Source organism: Brienomyrus brachyistius, chromosome 11 (assembly GCF_023856365.1).
Source record: "Brienomyrus brachyistius isolate T26 chromosome 11, BBRACH_0.4, whole genome shotgun sequence".
Lineage (NCBI taxonomy): Eukaryota > Metazoa > Chordata > Actinopteri > Osteoglossiformes > Mormyridae > Brienomyrus > Brienomyrus brachyistius.
This window is the reverse complement of record NC_064543.1, coordinates 3,674,547-3,689,266: the sequence shown is the minus strand read 5'-3', so window position 1 is coordinate 3,689,266 and position 14,720 is coordinate 3,674,547. Positions and strand designations below refer to the sequence as shown.

The 14,720-nt window shown below is 42.8% G+C and overlaps 1 protein-coding gene across 2 annotated transcripts; it reads right to left on the bottom strand.

Annotated features, from left to right (window-relative positions):
- Positions 1–1,928: 1,928 nt before the first annotated feature.
- On the bottom strand, positions 1,929–12,491 carry LOC125704024 (core-binding factor subunit beta-like). Of its 2 annotated transcripts, none has more exons than XM_048969300.1 (6): positions 12,182–12,491; positions 11,576–11,662; positions 10,330–10,446; positions 4,681–4,797; positions 4,457–4,552; positions 1,929–2,787 (listed from the first exon to the last, which is right to left on the bottom strand). In XM_048969300.1, the coding sequence occupies exons 1-6, from the start codon at positions 12,257–12,259 to the stop codon at positions 2,725–2,727; spliced, it is 558 nt and encodes a 185-aa protein (XP_048825257.1). In that variant the 5' UTR covers positions 12,260–12,491; the 3' UTR covers positions 1,929–2,724. The 2 variants fall into 2 exon arrangements, with proteins under 2 accessions (XP_048825257.1, XP_048825258.1); XM_048969301.1 differs by having other exon boundaries at positions 4,457–4,549.
- Between the last annotated feature and the right edge of the window lie 2,229 nt (positions 12,492–14,720).

The following is a 14,720-nucleotide window of genomic DNA, read 5'->3' as shown; positions in this document are numbered from 1 at the left end:
AACGTCAACCCACCCCTACTGCCACCCTCACCCAAGCTGTGTAAAATAAAGGGACAGAAGACATGAAAGACAATTATAAATAAACAAGTAAATAATAAAGAGTAGACATGACAATAAAAACAGGAAGTGGTAATAAAAACAAGGACTTCAGGAAACAGGAACTTAGGAAACGCTGTCAGATATCTGCATAAGGAAACGCCAGAGGCAGATTAAAATATAGAGCAAAATTAGGAACGATGAGATAATAAAAAAGGAAATGATGAAGCGATGATAGATCAATATAATAAAGTAGAGAAAAAGTACAAGCAACTACAAAATAGACGTATAAATGTAAAAGGTAGATAAAATAGAGATAAAACATAAGGGATAGAATAATGCATAATAATAAGTTTTAAATTAAGTATTAAAAGAAAGACGATTGAAAGTATAAAATAAACGTAACTAAAATAAAATAAGATAAATTCTAGATATTGAGTAAAGATATTAAGATAATAAAATGCACATGTTCCAGTCAAAAGCTAGAAATTCTATAACTATGATTATATGAGTAAATTAAGAAAATTCGCAGATTTTATTAGAAATAAAAGGCAGGGGTGTGGCTAAACAAAAAGCTGTACTGGGACACGTGCACATCATCTATGACCAAAACGTCTGATAATGGTGATTATGTTTCAAACACAAACGGACAATAGTTCCCAGCACTGGATGGAGCGACTGTCTGACAGGGAGCTGGGAAGGAACAAAAACATGGATCGTCTGAAGTTTCTAGAGAATTAAGTTGGGAAAAGCTTCCCTGAAGTAGTGGGAAGCAAGTTGACCTTAGTCCTACAGTTTTTTTTCCGTCTCATGTATTATAAGGGGTTTTTGTTTTGTCCTCTGCACTCGTTTGGCTTTCTGTTTGTTCAGTGTACTGTGCTTTATAGGACTGTTATTATGTGCCTGTATTTTACATAACAAGACCATTATGTACAATATTGATAACGGGTAACATACATATAGTTAGTTGGTACTGTATCGCCGTTATATCAACATGAACTAGTTATACAGTGCAAGACAACACGTCCGTTTTCCACTTAAGCTCTTTATTAGTTCCCTGCCTGAAGACGGTCCGATCTATCCCAAATACCTTATAGTTGCACAGATTCCAGTTGTCTGATAAACCACACGAACCTTAATAGAAGTTGTATTCAGCTTGGACCACAACCAGCTTTTTGACATAAAAGATCCTTGAGCTCAGTTGTGTTGCTGTCATTTATCCATATCTCACTAAAAACCATGACAGTAACAATATTAATCTTTTTAAAGATTTTATTACGTTTTTGTGTTACGGAGCTGTGGTCAAAGAGAACACAGGAAAACGTCATGGGGCTTAATCGGCAGGTACGAGCCACAAGAGGAGGCTTAAAGCTGGAAGCCCAGGTCGATCTCCGGCAGTGACGTCTTAGCTGATTTTGTAAGCACTGTACTTTCTTAGGGGCTGCGGATATAAACGAGACATGAGTGTATAGAATATAGGATGCTGAGTCACAACATGGATGTCACGGTTATGTAAACGTCTCCTAATCACTGCCACCATCAGCTTTTAAAAGGCAGACTGACACGTCAAAGCAATACATTTCTTAAAATAATGAGCTACAATACTTCACTGTGCGATTTAAGGGAGTGTAGCAATGGTAATGATTTAAGCCCTACAGCTGTGTTATCGTACATCATTCAAATTCATAGGTCTCGTGTGTTGTGTACACTGTGTCTTCCAAACAAGAGTGTCAGGTATAAAAAGAAAAAAAAAAAACCTTGACACCCCTTGTTTCAGGCCGGCAGCTGAGTACAAGTGGACAGAGATTTACCATTCGTGCTACAATGCACTTGTTCCCACGGCCGGACCCTCCATTTCCCTTTCCCAGAATTCCCTGCTGTAACACTGATCATCACACCACTGACCCGTCCTTTATTTGCAAGCAAAAAAACACAATTCATTCCCAAAGGGAAAATGGTGTACTTTTCAACAAGGTACACATATACAAAATTTATAAACGTATATATACACACACTTATAGTATGTACTTAAGGTACTTTAACTTATGCTGTACCCTTATTCAATACATAGCTGCAAATCAGAATGTAACTAAACCAGATAAGACTGTTAATAGCAAATCAAAGTGAAGCCTCAATGCTGCCATCTACTGGTTAAAAAAAATTCTCCAGCTGCCCAGAGAACCAGACGGATCAATAACATGACATAACCACAACCAGATGAGGGTGAACAGGATCTGCACAGCTTGTCCTTAATTTGAGGTACAAAATGCACTTCTTCTTCCAACTGGTCACCAGTGTAATACAAGTCTCACTCTGAATATCTTTACAAAAAAATACAAAAGTAAACATCCAGGATTTTCAAGTCAAGTATGAATAAAAGAACAGGAATGCCTTTTTTCATAAATTGAAACAAAGCTTTCATTGAGACACAAACACGCGCAGGAAGAACTGAAAAGCCGTCTGCTGACGCGAGGCTGCATACATGTCCCACTGTACAAAGAACCTTAATGTGTACTTTCTGTTCGGCCCCTTCTTCTCCTTCCACACAATGCCTTGGGTTAGACGACAGTTTAAATAGCTCCTCCTCCAGCTTTCGAACTTTGGTTTGTCCTTCGATCCACATGAGTGAAGGACAGCTTCAAGACAGGGCCTTCGCCTAACCCCGCCACCTGAATCCACGCTGATAAATTAGCGTATCTTGTGGTTGTCCGAATTTCCCATGGTGGATCCCGGACTGGAGTCCTGCTGTCTCTGCGTAACAAACACAGAATGATACATGAGCCAGGACCATGAAAAATTCCTGTTAACAGATAGCTACCCTCCAGCGTCTATCCTCTAAATTCCTAAGCGGATACCGAGACACAGAACAACAAACAGTCAACAAAACACCCACTGAAGACCAAAGTGACCAGAAAACAAACAAGCACAAAACGTAAACACTCTCAGCAGCAGTTTAATTCGAGAACATGGAAAGTCCTGTCTACCCAGAGGCATGAAATGTAAACGTGCTTATGCTTCTCCTCAGTAAAGCTGGACAAGCAGTGCATTATTGTCCACTGCGGGGGAACAAATTCCATTTCCACACCTTCTGTAGACAGAAGGTCTAGCTAAAACTATAAAGAATTCAAGTTTCTCCCACGTCCAACATAGACAGGAGGACAGAGACAGGGAGACAGAGACTGGCAAACATAAACACTACACTGTTACAAGACACTGTTTACCGAAGCTGCAGGGGAGGGTGTATGTGAAATACAACTTCATCGCATAAAGTGGGTATTGCACCCTTAGGTAAATGAGTAAATGACCAAAATCTCAGTCGTTAATATTCGTTTGGATATGGCAGTTGCTAAAGTATGTGTTTGGAGAAATAGGTCAACGAAGGAAGTGGTGCAAAACATTCACAATGAAAAACACCCAGTCAAACACCATTAACACAGATACCACACAGGACCTAAGTTAGTTGTCACTAGTGTACAAGTGATCAAGCTTCTGTGAATTATAGTGCTGAACAGGTGCACTAACTCCTATTCCCACAGGCTAAAGATCCTAGTCCACTTAGGAGATATTTTTAATAATAAGTGGACTAGGATCTTTAGCCTGTGGGAATAGGAGTTATTCCTCTGGGTACTCCGGTTTCCCCTCACAGTCCAAAGACATGCTGAGGCTACTTGGAGTTACTAAATTGCCCGTAGGAGTGGATGTGTGAGTGAATGGTGTGTGAGTGTGCCCTGCGATGGGCTGGCCCCCCATCCTGGGCTGTTCCCTGCCTCGTGTCCATTGCTTCCGGGATAGGCTCCAGACCCCCCTCCTCCCGGGAGGATAAGCAGTTGGGAAAATGGTTGGATGGATGGATGACACGTTATTGATCCCTCGTGGGGAAATTCTTTTTTTGCCTACCCTGTCTTGCTCTCCATGACACATATGTAGGTGAGAGCAAGCTTGGTAGCGAAGGGCAGCCACCTGCAGTGGTACCCATGGAGCTCGGGGCTAAGGTCCTTGCTGAAGTCGGCGACCTTCCGATCCCAGGCAGAGGCTTAGCCCGCTGAGTCACACACCGTTCCCATTGATTGGGCAAAAAAGGGTTCCCTGAAAGCTTGGCAGCTTAATGGGCAAGAGTTCAGGATGTCCGGTCAGCATCGCAAGCAGAGAGGGGATATTTGTTACTTTTGTGCATCTCCCTAAAAGTCTGGTGCTGCACGGATACTGTTTCCAACACGGATCATCTACTGTGAAACAAGTCAGTGGAGCATACAGCCATCGCTTAGGGGAGCTGGCAAAATTCACATCGTATTGGTACTGACATGGCAGTGTACCCCCTACACTTTGGGTACCACCAGGTAATGTGTCCATACATTCATCATCAGTTTCTGACCAGGTCATTATGTAACAGCCTCTTCACAGCCCTAGCTGACCTTCTCACCTCCATGTCCTCACAGTGAGAGCGATTCCTGTCCTCAAAGTCCCGGGCTCTCCTCCGCGCCTCTTCGAAAGCCTGCCGGGCAATCAGGTCCTCCTGCTGGGTGGGGGCATGTTTACCGAAAGTGAGTGGACCTTTAGCATGTCTGTTTCCCGCGACCATGCATTTCACCGCAATGATGTCAAAGCAACAGGTCCAACCGTGTGTTCCTCCGTGTGGGGGTGTACCTGCGCCTTCTCGTCGTCATACTCAAGGCAGCCCATTCCATCCAGACGCTGCAGGTCGATCCAGCCTCTCCAGATCACGCAAACTCCGTTCAGGATCATAGGAGCTTTGAGGTACACCTGCGGCGACAATGCATCTGACAATCAGAGGCACAGAGAACTGCTGGAGTTTCTCACTAAATAGCACGGTTGACTCGATGCTCTTTATACACACACATCAGCAGAAAACCGCAAACAGCTCGGAAATGTTACGACCGTTATGAGAATTAGGAGTTCGTTTTTCCAGGGAAGCTTGACGCCGTCATCGGAAAAGGGCAGAGTCACAGTCAGCTAGTATTATTTTGCTAATAAAAATGATCTAGGGAGCAGTAGCAGTAATTTGGCAATATGAGCCATTAGCAGCTGTGTTCCTGCCCTGCAACGGAGACCACACACAAGCTAAGACTGCAGCACTCTCACCAAGCCGACAGGTACGTGTCACTGGCACAAGGCGTTGTGAAGACGCAGTTCCTGGGTCAATAGTCAGACACAATTGGCTCCATAAGCCCTGGTCCGCATAGTCTGCTTCTTCAGAATTGATTTTGATTCAATTACTCCACCTGTGTGGTCAGTTCTGGCCTTTATGGCTCGGGGTAGTTTACTTGTGAAATTTGTTTATGTGGCACAGATGCTGAAAGATGCAATGGGGGAAATTTCATTGGCACCCTCAGGAAACAAGCAGGTAGCCGTATCAAACACACGAAAATAACCAGCTAGCGCTCTTTCTGAAAACGACGAGCCAGAAAGCCCCCAGTCGCAGGAGCATTGCTCCTACTCTTACTGCTCTCTTTCACACTCCCATACTGCTTACACTTCTAACTGGGCATTCACTGGAAGCTCAGCACGGCTGTACTTATGCACAGTTGATGGCTCGTAATAGGGTGTAACGTGATACTTGCCCACCTCTTATATCGGCCTGAACGAAAAGCATAAAAGCATCTGCTAAATAAATGAATGTTTCTAGTCTGTGTTTTATCTATTTAAGTTAGTGTAGGTCAGTGGATGGGCTGGTGACCCAAACATTCCCCCACAATCAGGCCAAGTAACACCATCACGGTGGTCGTTAACATCACTTTCATTGATGAACTTTTTTCTAAGAAGCAGATGCCCATTCTGGCCCTTCATCCAACCTACAGCAGGCCGGAAGGGCAGCCCTGGTGATATCACAGAACAAAACCAACTTTGCCAGCTACAGACTGCACTAAAAATAACAGAGCCAGGCAAAGTGACATATTGGATTTCACTGAGTATGCGTCAAAGGTTGTTGACCAAATAAATACCTTTTTTTTAATTTAATTTTCTGATCCTAAAATTTCACGAGGAGACAGCATTCATAGACTGGCTGTCAAAAGCCTCCAGTTTGACTCTTAACAAGTATAACTTAGATTTAGTGTTAATGAGAAGTTAGGGTCTTCAGAAAAAAAATTCTGTAACACTTTACTTAAAGCAGTCATGTATAATGCATTATAGATACCTCCATAATACATTATAAAGCATTCATAAAATATTATAAACACAGCTGTAACTTTATAAAAAGGGATGACATATTATAACCATGTGTATTATTTATAATGCACTATAGATGCCTTCATAATGCATTATAACAGTCAGTATATAAGAATTAAGGATGTTTTTTTACTGCATTATGAATAATGTGTCATGCCTTTATAAATAGTTTTAGCAGTGTTTATAATACTTTATGAATGCATTATAATGCATTATAATACATGACTGCTTTAAGTAAAGTATTGCCGTATATATATTTTTTTAAGATCTGGACATGGAGTGGCTCAAAAATTGGGAACATACAGTGCAGGCAGCTTGGAGAACACGGGCATAACGACCAGGGGTTTACAGCTGCCTTGATGAAGCAGTCAGCAAAGTGAACAAGATGAAGGAGTAAATCATGGATTAATACAGACGAAAGATGAAGAAAAATATTTGGGCACCATTTCAGATCACAGCAGAATTTAAAAATCCTTTAGGGTGGTGAATATTCAGAAGAAACTTCCTGGAAGTACTGTGGAGCAACAGCATTACAGGATATTTCTCTCTTTGGAATATAAACAATGGGGTCTCATAATGGATTAGTGGGTAGCTTCACACCTCCAGTGTTGGGGGTTCAAATCCCATCTTTGCTCTGTGTGTGGAGATTGCTCGTCTTTCCCATGTCATGCTGGTGAAGGGACATTTCTAATTTGACCACAGTGTGTGTAGGTGAGTAGGAGTGTGTATGTCCTGTGATGAACTGGCTTCCAGTTCAGGAATCACCCCAGACTTGTTCCCTTCGCTTTACGGGGTTCAACACCCTACCCTGCCCCCCCTCCCCTCCATGTGACCCTGGGGAGTGAATGGAAGATAGATGGAAAATAACTCGAAGAACAAAACAGGATTAATGGTCGTCTCTGGTTTACAAAATTTGTATTCTTGTACACAAGGGTGTGGTCTTCTGCTGAGCTCAGATTGCAGAAGGGTGTGGGCCATTTATAGTGAACTGGGTTCACTGGGTGGGTAAATTATGTGTCTGGCTGCGTAGGCAATTCCCGACTGACTTGGTATAATCGCACTCTCCACCTGCCAATCCTGACAAGAAATTCTCTTTCACCCTCCAAAAAACGAATGGCAAACCGAGGGGGTGCCCTCACCTTATTCATTATGTGATGAAACCAGCTCTCTAACTCACATGCACACATATGGTTTGGGTACAAGTTAAGGCAAAATCCCAACGTCTGGGAAGAAGCTGAAATCTGAAACGAGTGGTTTACTCTCGAGTGGCCCCCCTCCCTCCATCTGCCCCTGTGCAGCGGCTACAACCTGATAAAAAGGTGTGATCAGAGGCTGCAGAAATAAACAGGCAACACACGTAGACAAACAGATGCTCAAGAGAATGCTGTCTTGCATAGTCTGTATTCCTCCCAAGGTTTCTTCCTTCTAGGGAGTTTTCTCTTGCCACTGCCACCTCTGGTTTGCTCTCTGGGGGGTTGGGCAGGGATAATGTAAAGTGCTTTGAGACAATGTAATGTTAAGCTGAATTGAATTTAAATTATGTCAGAGCCCAAGGCACTGGATTGCTAGAGAAAGACCATGACGCCCATCCACACTGCTACCGAGATACCAGCCTGTGTCACTCAGCAACACGCTACGTTCAAGAAGATCCAGTTAGAATCAAAAGGATTTAGCCAAGGCTTGATGCCAGGGCAAACCCAGTAAAATCTCTATGCCATGAACATCCAGGCAATTTTTTAGCAGGGGGGGTTTTCTTGTCTGTCCCCAGTGAGACTCCGAGGGACAACTCTAAGCAATGCAGGTGTACCTGCCATCACTGGACACCTTGCAGTGAGGATGCCACTTCCCCCAGAACAGCTCCTGCAGCCCATGTACAAAAGTTTCCTGAAGCTGACTCACAATGAGAGGAAAACTGTCTGGGGAGAAGAGGAAAAAAAAGCCTGTATTGAGAAAGCATTACCTTATTTACTCTGCTTAATTAAGCACAGGGCTGGGTAGAGGATGCAGCAGGCCATGAACATGCCTGACACTTGGGGTCTATTGGGAGCACACCACAGCTGGGGGGGGGGGGGTCAGAGAGAAAGTACAGACAGTTTCCAGCACAACAACAGACACAGACAACCAGTAGATAATTAGGGGCTCAGAGTCACTGACTGCGTTGAGGGCAGCTCATTAATAAAGTATAACTGTGTGGCACAGAGGAGTGGTGGGAATGGATTAGATTGTTATTCTCACACATATTCACAAACACATGCACTCCCTCCACCCATCCTATCCTCCTACACACACCTTCTGGACCAACCCAGCAGCTTTAATGTGCTCAAATCACATTCTGTGGGGCACAAGGACGTGAACATGTGCAGCCACTAGAGGGAGCTACAGAAGCAAAACCGGATCTGAAACACAGGCGCCTCTAACTCGAGCTTTCCGACCTCCACATGCTGGCTACAGCACCAAAGGCAGCCAAGAAAGAGTGTACTGTAGGTGGGCTCCAATATGAACCGTCTCTAGACAAGCCGATTTACCTTCCTCATTAATCATTATCATAATAATCAACTACTGATCAGTAGCTCGTGTAAAACATATTCAATCTTTTTACACACTTACTGAATAAGAAGTTAACTACTTTTAGACAAGTTAAAAAATAAATGCAAGTTTCAGCAACATTTGCTAAAAGCATTCTGTAGCAGGACAACAAGTATCAATATACAGTAGAGCTACATTACACGTCACAGACATCCTGTTCGAATCAATCGAACCCAATCAAGATGAGTTCCTGTCAGTCTACAGCAAGGGCTAAACGTTTACATTTCATTCAAAGGACGTTCTTTTAGAAAGCAGCCAGGGCGGTTGCCCATATCTCATCAATCATCCTGTGTCAATCATTTTGGTAAAATGTTGCACATTATTCTCAGCCTCCTCAAGTAGCCAGCTGAACTCCCACTGCAAGGCTATCAGGCTTTGCACCATTATGCCATTCCTGCTTTCCGTTTTGAAATGTAGCCTAAATCACTGTCAAAAACAGGATATATTTTCTACCACATCTTAGATCTGGAGTTGAAGTAGACTGGCTAAATGGAGCCATTTATGATGCTTTCCTGATTTAGCAGAGGAACGGTATTAAAATATAGCTTGGTTACTGCCAGATTTTCTTAAAATCAACTAAATTTACCTTAAACAAGTATTAATCTTAACTATGCATTTGAATAACAATCGCCCTGCTCTGACGTTTCAGTTGTCTGTAGATCTTAGATAAATATAGCAGTAACTTGTGGACAGACAGACTTGTGGTAACATCCCATGTGGGAAACATCCTTTCATCACCTCTTGCACTTCTAAAGATAACCTGCCCTCCAAGTATGTACTTGTTTACAACGCTGATAATTTTTAACCAAATGAATGTTGTTAAATTTTTAAATCATATTCTGTTACATGTTTACAACGCTGCTAATTCTAATCGGATGATTGCAGTTCTACACTAACTTTTTTTCCTTCTTCATCTATATTTTATTTTTATTCAAATTTTTCAGCTTTGTTAGTGAATGTACACAGTGTTTCCTTGTACATATTCAATGACAATAAAGATATTGTTCTTTAAAGAGGTAAAGATGAGAGAGAACATGTTTGACCCTGTTGGGGAAGATTTTACTGATGCATTTTAAAAATGGTTTGGGAGAAACAACCTATACCTAGAATTCTTAAACAGAAGAGGTCCTACAAGAAACAGGAATGTAGGGGGAGGGGACAAATTCTTATGAATTTAAATGCAAACATGAAGCCAGCTACTCTACCTGATCACCTTTGCACAGGAAACAATGAAAAGTCGTGATAATACAGTCTCAGTCACTGGGGTTGTATCCTCAAGGGTCTGTCATTTGTACCCCTATCTGTAGGTAATTGTACCTTTTAAGGTACATAAATGGACTCAGAGACATTTCTGTACCATCGATGGTACATTAATGCTCTTTGTACCTTTGTGATGTTCCTCAGAGTCCATTTCCGTACCTAAAAAGGTACAATTGCAAGGGTACAGCCCCAATGACAAGCAAAGGTACAATTTTTTTGCCCTTTTTCCTGAGAGCGCAGGCTGAAAGATTGTTAGGCTACCTTTCCCGTCTCTCGGTCGAAGTCGACGTACTCCCTCGTCGGTGCCTGTCTCTGGTCGCCGTGCACGTTAGCTGGGAAGAGCTGCAGTGAGAGGTTGGTTCCAGTTGCCACAAAAGCCTTTTAGAGACAGATCGATATGAGCAGTATCAGAGAGATGGGTCCTTTCATAAATTATGCATCCGGTCATTTATTTTTCACATCAGAGAACGAGAGCCCCAAGCAAAAGGCATGACTCAAAAAAAACGCAGGGAGGGGAGTAACAAATTGTAACTATTTTCTCAAGGATGAGGTTACATACATCGGCTGTCTTTTACTGACCATGACTGCGAGGATAATCAGAGGAACGGTGCAGCCATAAGAGGGGTGGTAATGGGGGGAATGCCCCCTTCCTCCTTTCACGGACATTAAGTTGGATTTTTCATGTACCCACGCAAAAACCAAAATGTCTGCTTGAAAAACGTACTGTTGTTGTTTAATGGGAAAAACCAATAATTACTGCTTAATTCCTTGCTTCCCTTTGTATGGCCACTTGTGCTAAAATCACAACTGTAAAAATGGGTTGGATGCCTATGCCAAATATAAACAAATGATGACTTGAAATGGCTTTACCCTTAACTGTCCATCATCATAAACAACACCCTAGTATTCATACTGTGGTTCAACGCAAATTTGGTTACATTCGCAAAACATTGCTCCTTTGTCCCACAACTTAACACATCATTTATATCCATTCCCCTACAACCAGACATCATAACGACAACAATAAGCAGCCAATCACTATACAGCTCTTTGTTGCTGAAGAACTCAGGTAGTTTTCAGCTGTAATAGATAGACCCCATTTAAAGCTTAGGGCACATTCTATGAGGAACCATTATTTTAAGATATTTTAAAACATTGACCCAATTAGAGCCATAATTTAAAATTCTATATATTCTGGTGAAGCAAGTCATGTATTCCTATCGTAAATAATGACGTACTTATTCTCAACTACCAGGTTACAAGCTGCCTTTCTGTAGATGGACATGAAGGTCAAATAAGAGCAGGATGTAAACACTCTCGAAGAAAAATTGCGAAAAATTAACCCAAGTTCCTTGTGATGTTACGCGTCTAATTGCATGGTGTCCGGTAAATAGACGATGTTTAGTAACAGACTGAATATGATTAATATTATGTTCTTTTGTCCACTTTGGGCACAAATTAATGGACGGCAGGAATGGAATTAAAGTAGAAGAGGTTAAACACTCACGATCTCTGAGCGACCATCCCTGCAGGCGTGCTGGAACCGCGCTTGTCTCTCCTCATGCGGTCTGTCTCGAAAACCCGTGTATCTGATCTAAAAAAAAGTATCATTATTTAATAAACACCCATCAACACCACTGGACCATCCGAAAGGCAAATGGTCCAGATCCGGACAGTCATAATTACGCAATCCAACACAACAACCCACACGTTAATATGCCACCGGGGTAACAATTATTTAAAAAAACTCACATATAATGTTTGTTATCCAAAAATTATTACATTAATTTTGTAATTTCGTAGAAATATCACCTTGATTAATCAGCAACAACCTCAGGATTCACAGAGACGACGTTGTAGGAAAAGTACCATCAAAAACACTGTTTTACAAGTAAAACGTCGACACCGTGCACATCCCCAGCTTTTAGACTGAAAGGCTATATAAAGCTAATAGAGAAGCACCTGAAAAAAACTGACAAGTGAACAGTGCCGTGCTCACGATGGTTTACACTTATCTAACATCACGGACTTCCCAGGATGTCATCTTTAAACCAAACCGGCACATCGCTCCCGGACACGCTTCGACTTGCGTCCGTGTGCAGAACAGGCGCACCTCGCACTCCCGGCTCAGTCTCCGGAAAAACTCCTCGTTTTCAAATTTGCTCCTCTGATCCGGCACCACCCGGGGCATTTTCCACCTCGTTAAATGCCGTCAAACCGTGAACAAGTGCTCAGCTTTCCTACGATCAGTCTAAATATGCCTTAATGTTTCCTTCCCTCAATCTGAAATCATCGGCAAAGTTTCCTTCAAACCCGCAGCGGCTGCCGGCGCTTCTGTTCCATCAGGCTTCACTGGTACTTCGCTACAAAGTATGAAGTTACTTCCTGGCTTTTGGGAGTCCGATCAAGACTGCGACTGAGAGTATCCCGCCCCCACATCCAGGTCCCTTCATCACAGACGCGCATTGCGCAGGCGTCCGCTAAACCAGCCATCAAAGCGCAAAGCGTCAAAACTGCGGTTACCTATACTTGGAATTTCATTGTTTTTAAATACCTTCCGAATATGACTCCGTGTAAGATAAGATAAGATGAGATAATAAAATATACCTCTCTATTCCATTTGTGCAAGTATTATTTTCATCATCAGCCATTTGGCCATTGGACCTGGAACAGCTTTTTGGGTTGTTATTCAAGAAGAGAATTTAGACATGGACATATATTGTAAGAGACTATGTCTCCTGGCCTGGGAACGCCTCAGGATCCCCCCAGAGGAGCTGGATGAAGTGGCTGGGGAGAGGGAAGTCTGGGCTTCCCTGCTGAGACTGCTGCCCCCGCGACCCGACCCCAGATTAAGGCGGAAGATGATGGATGGATGGATGGATGGATGGATATATTGTAAGAGAAGTTCTGTAACAGCTGCCTCATTACCTCAGGGTCAGGGCCACCCATAAAGGGGGAGAAAGGGGAAGACATTTAGGGGCCCAGACACTAGGGGGTGGGGCACAGTTCACATTTACTAAGGTGTGGGTTGGCCTTAGGGGGGCAGACATGTGTTGCCCTGCTTTGGGGCTTTATCCTACTCCCGCTCTGTGTGAAGTTTGCAGGTTCTCCCTGTGTCATGCAGGTTTTCTACTAGAAGTCCTCAGTCCATAAAAGGAGGTGGTTACCAGATCTGGTGTCTCTAAAACTGCCCGAAGTTTGTGCGCACTGTGCAATGACCTGGCATCCCATCCGAGCTGTTCTTCTGTGATGTGCCATGTGTTTCCTGCATAGGTTGCAAACTTAAGTCACCCTATATTGAAAAAGTGGATGGAAGATGAATCGATTGGTTAGCTAATTAGCTAAAATGCATGTGTACTGGTCATTTCATAATGCTGGATATGGTGGGTTGCCATCCCACTGCTTGCTTTCTTTCCATCATTACCAGTCACATACATTTAATATTTATTTGACTCCTGGTTACCATATAGATAGCATTCTTCCAGAATCTTCTCTTTTATTACTGCGTCGTCAGGCTTTGTAAGGCATGTTCCTCTTTGTCATAACTAAGTACATGGATGTAGGAAGGGAGTAGGTTTGTACCCCTGCCTCCCCCCCCCCCCCCCCCCCCCCCCAATGTTTAATTTGGCTTCATTCATCCCCCCCGTAAGTACGCCTCTGGATTTAAACTAGGCCTGTGTGATTTGATGATATTAGATTGTGAACAATAGAAGATCGGAGAGTGTGGTCAGTGACCCCATGTCACAGACATACAGTGGCTGGTATTATCTGGTAGTCTGGTGTCATTCCCTGAATATTACAGCACCAGCTCAGATTCAGATGGTGCCCTCAAGTAAACCCTGCAGCACCATAAACCTGCCCGATTAAGCGTTAAATTGATGTGGTGGCGGTTCGGATACCAGTTCTGACAGGTTCTAGAAATCTTCTTCTTTTAGCCTCATGGTCCGTCAGAGATCCATATAAATCTTCAGCATATTCTGTGCCTCAGCTTTTGCCTCTGAAACATGACAAGATCATATGTTGGTTGTTACATTGCAATAATATTGCTGTAATGTTGCATTAATGCTTTACATAGCCCCAATTCAAGCTGTTTCCCTGTTTTATGTATTCGTCATCTTTGTCATGCAAAAATAGAACTTGCTCGCGTGTAATATTAAATATTAATGATCCCACAGCAGGTGGTCATGTGACACTGCTGACTAGACAGCCTCATTTGCGTAAAAGAACTCTACATTGTCTCTGGTACGTTTGCATAATACTCTTGTGAAATCCAGATAAAAACATTTGTTTATGCCATCCACTCCAGCTCCTAATTATTAGCGTCTCCTTTCGTAATTCTACAAGTCAGATCATGTATCCTGCAGTGGCAGAATGCAACAGTGCAACACAAGCAGAACGGCCTAATTAAAACAAAATGATACAGCCAGTAAAGGGAAGGAGACCTTTGAACTGTGAACAAACAGCAAATCGGCACCAGCCGCATATTGACAAAGAATCAGGCTAGGAAAAGGGGGTATTCTGGAGATATGCTTCCAATCATCTTCGGATAGACAATGCCTTAATGCTGCCAGTCAATAATTTATAGCATTTTATATAGGCGACCTTTGAACTCTGCACCCCATCTACCATCTGCCAATCCCCCACCTAGAACG

Coding starts and splice junctions, on each gene's coding strand:
- LOC125704024 (XM_048969300.1), bottom strand. CDS start 12,259: ATGCCCCGGGTGGTGCCGGATCAGAGGAGCAAATTTGAAAACGAGGAG. Junction 4,798..10,329: donor TCGACCGAGAGACGGGAAAG/GTAGCCTAACAA, acceptor TTGTCGCCGCAG/GTGTACCTCAAAGCTCCTAT. Junction 2,788..4,456: donor CTCACTGTGAGGACATGGAG/GTGAGAAGGTCA, acceptor TTTGTTACGCAG/AGACAGCAGGACTCCAGTCC.